Raw genomic sequence first — 7,784 nt, forward strand, 5'->3', positions numbered from 1 at the left:
CCCCCCCATTTGACTTATTTTATTAGTGTATTTTTGTGCCTGATCACTCATCCACCATCACATTGTCTACTCCGCACAAACCTCAAATAACCACTTACAAGTCCATGATATGGCATGAAGTCACGCACACCAAGTAAAAATTAATCCTGTGATTCATTCTGATACCGTAATGTTGGTGTTATGTGTTGTGTCTGGACCAATCAATACAAGAAATTTGAGTCAGCTTTGTTTCAGTATGACTGAAATGTTAAACATATAAGACTGTTTTGGCCTGTTTGGGCCAGATAGGACAGCCTTCTGTACTGTCATTTGCTAAATCACAAAGTGTGTGAGTAGTTAAAAATTAACACAATGATCATAACTTTAAATCACAAAAACAATCTCCAGTCAAGGATAGGACCATTTAACCCATATCAAATGTAATTTAACCTGTTAAAACAGAACATGTGATCATTCATGGAGAGAGAGGAGTGTGTTAGTTTAAATGTAAAAAAACAAACAAAAAAAAACACCCTACCAGCACTTTTAAAACTGCTTCTTTTTGCATAATCTTCAACGCTTCATGGGAGAAAACTGTAGATGAAAGCAAATTTAAGCAAGAGGATTTGCAAAACTGTTTAGCAGTTGGGCTATATTACTAAACTGTTACATCAGGTCAACAGCTCTTAACTTGACTTAAGAGCTGAAACATTATAAACAAAAGAATCTTAAGGACTCAATAAGCTATTAGAGTTTTTTTTCTTTAAAAAAAGATGATGAAATCAAGGTAAATAGCAGTGTAGTGTAGGGTAAAACAAACAAACAAACAAAGACAAAGACCTGGAAAAAGAATGAGGCAACACTTTCAGGTTGAGAATCTTTCCCAAGAAGCTGAGATGTCAGCATGTAATATATATATTAAAAAGTCCTGTCATTCATTCTGGCATAAGGTACAGGCTTGATGAATTAGTCTGCTCATTTCACATCTAGTTTGAGCTTGTCTTTTTTTATCAAACAAAGCTATACCTCATCATAACTAAGTACACTGTAAAAAAAAATCAGTGACACTACCAGCAAAACACCGGCAGATGTGGTTGCCGAAACTTTACCGTAAAAAATATGGTAACAACATTTTAGGTTTTACAGACTTCATTTCACAGAAAAAAAACACTTGTTTCAATAATTGATATAATGTTAATATGCCAACTCTTCTGAATTAATAATATCTGTTTTGTACCATTGTAATACACTGACAACCACCAAAAACAGGTGGTGAACAACAGGATTACTCTCATCACAAACAGCTCTTACACAAGCGGAGGAGTGAATACTAATAATATATAGAACAGGGCTTACCACACTTTATTTCAGCTTACAGGTGGGTGTTCACACAGCACAGCAAGCAGAGATTGAGGGCCATACATTATAATGTATAATGTATCATTGGAATTTTTATGATTTTAGCTGTTTTTAAGGTTTTAATTCACTAAGCAACAACTTTACAAATGAAAGTAAATCACTAAAGTATTCTTTTACATATAGTATATAGAGAGTTCCACTATGCCCTGATGAACTGCAGTGCTATACGTTTATTTTTGATTCTCCTCTCTTGCATTTCTTGATTTAAATTAAATCAGCTGAATACGTTTATTGTGTTACATTAGTGAAGCGCTGGCAGCATGTCACACGGCTCCAGAAGGTTCCAGAAATCACTTCATGACCGACTATGGGTCAAAGATGTGACACGTTTGCATTCAAAAATGCATAAAAAATGCAATGCATTAATAAAAATGACTTGATTACAATACAGCTATGGCAAACCGGTTTCTTCTGAATAAGAGTCATTTGAATTTATAATAAGAATAAGGAATATCTGAAAAAAGTCAGTGTAGCATAATCAACATGCATGTAGCTAAAACTAATCTCTCTGCAGCCTAACATAAAAAAAAAAATCAAATAGAGAAGGCCCTAATATATATAAGCAAAAAAAAGGCCTCTAACACTAGCTTGCTCTATTCTTTTTCTATTTATTTATTATACAATTAAAAAAAAACCTTGCTACCTGGGGCCCGTTCTTCGTACGTCGCTTATTAAATCCGAGATGAAATGTCACATCCAAGATGATATAATCGCGCTAATCAGGATCTGGCTAATTCGGTTCTTCGAACGCAGCTGTTGTTGAGGATTAGTCTGGCTGGACTGAGCTATCTGAGATAATTGCGCGATCATGGGTTGGTTTAAAAGGGGCTATGGATACTCGAAACCACGATCAGCAATGCAGCGACCGGCTGGCGGCAAGACAGCAACGTAATGATATCATATAATTAAAAAAGACACCTGACGAAAAACTTGACAAAGCCTATATATATATATATATATAAATAAAGTATGTACATGTCTATGTATGTAGGCTACGTATATAAACTCCTTACATGTCACTTAGACCTAGGATTTCATCGTAATTATTTTAGGCCTATTTATTTACCGCGAACTATAGTGAATGTTTTAGTTTCTGATGTTAAAACCGCGTACTGTTCAGAGGTCACGGTAAGATGTTGACATCTTATAAGCACGCAATGCGGCTGTCAGGAGGAGCGCAACCACCGGTGACTCGGGAAACTCCGTCATTCCGGTACCGAAGGCTTCCGATCGGGGGAACATGGAATGTCGTCACACAGACAAAGAGGTATTATCTCAGAGTAATCCAGAAGAATGAATGAATGGCTTGTGTCGACATGTCCTGTCCTTTAGCGCTGGCCATCGCAGCATTACCCGCTCTTACTCAGGTTTCCTCTGCAGAATGAGTACAGTGTTTCAGTTTCCGTGAAAGGTAAACCAGCCTCTTTTGTGTCCATGGCCGACAAAAAAAAAAAAGAGAAAAGAAATAGATTTTCGCAGTGCCAGTGTGATGACTGACTGCGGCTTGTCACATCAGTTGAGTTTACCTAGAAGCAGCCGCACATTTCACACAGCGGGTTTGGCCACATTTGTAAACTAAAAATAACTACTTATAACCGAGTATAAATAGGTCTACATCATTAATGTTTTAACCCATTTTATCCTCCATTGCTCTCTCTCTCCTTGTTCCTATATCTTTGCTTAAAGGTCTTAAGAATATTGAGTTTAGCTGCAGCCATAGAAGATAATAGGCAGGTGGTCTATACAAAACACATCTATATGTATTTGAAATTACCCCTTACCTCAGTAGATTTCCTCATTTTCTTCAATGAATCCAGTAAGCTCAACCTTGACGTTTCTGTTTCCTGTATCATTTTAGAGAAGGAGGTGTGCTTCTTCCTCTGCAAGCTGCCTTGCTTCCGCCTCACATTGAACAGCTCAAATACAGGAACATGGTGAAGGAGAGGAAGAAATAGAGAGAAGTTATTGATACTGCCTTAGTGGATCAAAATAAAATAACTGGCATCCATAAATAAAAACACAAACATATTCAACTTAAACATCTACAGTATATAGTCTATTAGTTGTAACAATAGCCCAAATCTACAAAAATCTGAAGACAGTTTAGAAATGCTACTCACTCTCAATGATTTATCTGCTATTGCCTCTTTCAACAGCAAAAGAGATAATGCACATCCAACTAAATCCTACTGGAATCGTGCCACGAGCCACGATGCAGACTGAAAGATAAAACTTTAGCAAAATGCACAATGCAGGAGCTAAAAAGAGGTGGGGAAAATACTGACATGGACAACAGAGATCAGTGACTGTGAAGTTAACAAAGTGGATCATGCCATGAGATTGCATTCCAGTGCTGTTGTATTTTCTTTCAGTGGGGTGATGTAATTGGATTGTGAAACAAAATAATAGTCGGCTATGGTCTGTAAATTCAACTATGTGTCAATATAAGGTCATCTTGCCAAGGCCAAGTATCTATTAAACAAAACAAAGTTCAACAATTATTTGGTTCTTTCCCTTTAGACTAAAACAGGCCTTAGAAACGCTTATTTATTTGTTAGAATTTATTCTAATATGTTGGTTATTAAATCTTCAGAGCTCATGCCTGAATGTAACAAAACTTGATGGGTCATATTTCGAATAACTATAAATGTACAGCAGCAGCATTCACATCTGAAATACCTCTAATTTAAGGGGTGCAGCGATGGTCTGTCATTTGCAATCCCATGCATGAGCACCAATGCAAACACGTTTTATTTCAACCTCTTAAAAGTGGTGGGGGAAAAACGGAGCAGCAATTATTTTTTTAAAAATATTTTAATGCACCATTAATAAAGGGTCCAACGCATTAATACAAGAGAAATATTACAAATAATATTAAAACTTTAAATCAAATTAAAAGGAAAAAAACAACAAAAACAAAAATAACTGAATGATAGGTATGTACAATTTTTTTCTTGCAATGGGAAGTAGGAAAAGGATGAACATATTTACAGACTAGAACCAGTGTGTTTCTACAAGAAACAAACACCTCTACAATATTTACATGTAATTCTTCTTAACTTTTTTGTCATTTTCGTTTTTATGGTTACACTTCCGTGGATCAGTTTTTACTGAAAGACTGCAGTAAATCTACATATTTTACAGGTTTTCCTCTCAAAGGAACAGAATGCTGGCAAGGCCCTCTGACAAAGTGAGGAAAAAATAGGGGGAAAAACAATGTAATGTCATCTCAACATGTCAATTTATGGCAGAGCGGAGTAGAGAGAGAGAGAGAGAGAGAGAGAGAGAGACGATCAGTAATATGAAAGGACAGAACAGAAGGAACAGACACAACCACCTCTTCTAGTGAATGCCAAAAAGACAACCTTATCTGTCCTGTCTTGTATTGCTAAACTATGAACGAAAGGGATATCACTTCAAGCAAGAGGTGAATTAAAATGATGGCAGGTACATGATGACCTCTGGAATAGTTTTTACAGTGCACTGGCACTGCAACAGCTAATTTGTGAAAAATAAACTAGTAAATGTACAATGCCACAACTTATAATACTAGACCATTTTTGAATACCAGCACATCATGCTGGAAAAGGAGACATGTAATTAAGATCGGTTGAACTTTGAGGAAGTTTAGAAAGAAATGTGTGCGCCCAAATAGCTTCATTTGAAAAAAATGTGGTGCTACTACGTAGATAATCTGAAGAATGTACAGCAACAGATCTGACCTAAATAAACGACATGAGCAAACAGGGACAATAAATAATGAACTAAAATTATTACTCTCTCACGACAGGGGTGAAGTCTTAAATCCATGTTTTTAGGTAAGTCTTTAAAAGTTGCCCTTGGAAAAAAGACCCAACACTTTAAGGGTGTTTGCCACTGTCAGACGTTGTGCATAAGTGAGCGGAATATGTGCGTGCGCAGTTGCTGAACAACTTCAAAGCATAGACCTTGGCAAAACAACACCAACCAAACACAGCTGCAACAGGAGGAACGAAATTGATAAGGGCCAGGTCAGGAGAAAAACAAAACTTTACAGGTGGAACTGGAGGTGTTGCGGCAGTGCTGAGATCCCCCTGGGCCAAACATCTTGACACATCTGTGTCTGTATAGAAGCTTTTCAAAGAGTCTGCTGTTCTCCCATCATACACTACCTACATTGTTGTGCGCCGAGAAGAGTAGCTTGTGGGCTAGGAAAGTTGATTGGCAAGTCATGTATCGGGGGAAGGTCTAGGACACTTTTAGTTGAGGGTTCCTCTGCAGTTCTCCGTGCCACACAGACATGGGATTTTGTTCTCTTCAATGGGGAACTTGTAATCATACGTGATCTCCTCGTTCACACCGATAGGCTGCTTTGAGTATATGACTATCTTCTTCTGGGACTCGATGGTGATCACTTTGGCGTAGCAGTTGGGCTGCGAGAGAGGATGCATGAAATCATGAATAAGACGCAGAACAAGTACAGGTTTCTTGAATTACATTCCCTCCAATAGGAGTGTTGGAAAGTTAGATGTTGCATTTCTGTTCGTGTTCAGCATAGCTCTATGTGTGCTCATTTTCTGTTGCTGGAGGGGATCATCACCATGGTGTAAATACAAATTCCATTCGCAGCTGGAGGAAGAACACAACATGCCTTTTTGGCTTTTATAAACCATGTAAAGACCAGATGCAACATTATCCAAGTCTTATCAGCAATAAAGGGTTTGACAATAATGAGTATCCGATGGCCCGGAGGTCAGTGTGAAAGACGTTCGAGACAGTTAAGGGAATTGCCTGGCCCGAAGTATAAGTCCTACCTAAAAGCACTGATTATTTGGTAACACTTTATTTTTAAGGTGTCCTTGTTACACGTTACATGTACTTACTATTATAATGACAATTAATTATGCATAAGTAACCCTAAGCCAAACCCTAATCCTAACCATATAGTAAGTACACATAGTTATTTAATATTACTCCGTACTTAAATGTATAATTACACTGCAACAAGGACACCTTAAAATAAAGTGTAACCGTTCATTTGTATCTTTGTTCTATTGTATCTATTCGTTTTATTGCTTGCAACATGCTTTTTTGTTCTTATTTTATAAGTGACTGTTTACTTGTCTTTAATAATGTTTAAATTTAATATTAAAGTTGGTATCATAACCTTATTTATTAGAATACGTTTTTCCAAAGCAAATGAAAACTTGAACTAGAAAAAAATCCTATCCTTGCACGACCTTGGTTAACATGACTATCCTCCTTCAGTTTAATGCAATACTGATGGTGGGTTTACATAAATGTGGCGGTTATTGACATTGGGAGTGGCAGTAATGTGTTTATCAGATGTCATGTGGTATTTGAGATATATGGATACGTATGCATCACTAGGAGGGTACTTACCGTGCAGCAGTGGTTAATAAACCGAGCCAAGTTGCCACACTTGGTGGCGTCAATGATAGTGTCATGATCGACACGGAATAGGTAGCTGCTCCCGATGCCTTCTTGGGCATATCGCTTCTCCCGGTTATCAGCAACCATCTACAAATGGTGCAGCAAACACACAATAACATTTACATGTACATTTAGTAATTTAGCAGATGCTTTTATCCAAAGCGACTTACAAATGAGGACAATGGAAGCAATCAAAATCAACAAAAGAGCAATATGATATACAAGTGCTATAACAAGTCTGTTAGCTTAACGCAGTACACGTAGCAAGTTTTTTTTTTTATATTATATAATAAATAAAAAGAAAACAGATAGAAAAAGAATAGAGCAAGTCTTTTTTTCTTTTGTTAATTATATGATAAATAAAAAGAAAACAAATAGATAGAATACAAAAAGATTAGAGAAGCTCGCTTTTTTTAAGAAAACAAGCAGTAAATATATAGAGTGCAAGTCTAAAAGGGACAATTATTTTTTTTATTTTTATAAAGAATAGAATTAGAATAGAGAGTGCTAGAGTTAGAGGTTCAAATAAAGATGGAAGGAGATGTGTTTTTAGCCGATTCTTGAAGACTCGGATTGAGTTGGGCAGGTCATTCCACCAGGAGGGAACAGTTAATGAAAAAGTCAGTGAAAGTGATTTTGTGCCTCTTTGAGATGGCACAATAATACGCCGTACTTGCAGAACGCACGCTTCTAGAGGTCACATAACTCTGAAGTAACGAATTTAGGTAAAGGGGTGCAGAGCCAGTGGTGGTTTTGTAGGAAAACATTAATGCCTTGAATTTTATGCGGGCAGCTACTGGTAGCCAGTGCAAACTGATGAACAGAGGTGTGACGTGCATTATTTTCGGCTCGTTAAAAATTAATCTTGCTGCCGCATTCTGGATTAATTGTAAAGGTTTGATAGAACTGGCTGGAAGACCTGCCAAGAGAGCATTGCAATAGTCCAGCCTGGA

The 7,784-nt window shown here is 37.1% G+C and overlaps 2 protein-coding genes across 5 annotated transcripts in view; both read right to left on the minus strand.

Annotated features, from left to right (window-relative positions):
- The window catches only part of LOC107582995 (3 beta-hydroxysteroid dehydrogenase type 7-like), a 14,799-nt gene extending 11,330 nt beyond the window's left edge, over positions 1 to 3,469 (minus strand). Inside the window, exon 1 of one of the 2 annotated variants that reach the window (XM_016269049.1) lies at positions 3,180 to 3,469. The gene's annotated coding sequence lies outside the window, so the exon portion shown is untranslated. Of the gene's footprint in view, positions 1 to 517; positions 534 to 3,179 lie in introns of those variants that run through there. The other variant, XM_016269050.1, reaches the window with a different exon arrangement.
- A 2,144-nt stretch (positions 3,470 to 5,613) lies between these two features.
- Positions 5,614 to 7,784, minus strand: part of LOC107582993 (histone-lysine N-methyltransferase SETD1A-like) — a 26,027-nt gene continuing 23,856 nt past the window's right edge. For all 3 annotated transcript variants that reach the window (XM_016269047.1, XM_016269048.1, XM_016269046.1), the window contains 2 exons: positions 6,781 to 6,918; positions 5,614 to 5,810 (listed from right to left, as the gene is read on the minus strand). In XM_016269047.1, coding sequence (XP_016124533.1) covers positions 5,637 to 5,810; positions 6,781 to 6,918 — 312 coding nt within the window. In that variant the 3' untranslated portion in view covers positions 5,614 to 5,636. The remainder of the gene's footprint in view (positions 5,811 to 6,780; positions 6,919 to 7,784) is intronic.

Source organism: Sinocyclocheilus grahami, unplaced genomic scaffold (assembly GCF_001515645.1).
Source record: "Sinocyclocheilus grahami isolate Dianchi unplaced genomic scaffold, SAMN03320097.WGS_v1.1 scaffold49.1, whole genome shotgun sequence".
NCBI classification, from domain to species: Eukaryota; Metazoa; Chordata; class Actinopteri; order Cypriniformes; family Cyprinidae; genus Sinocyclocheilus; species Sinocyclocheilus grahami.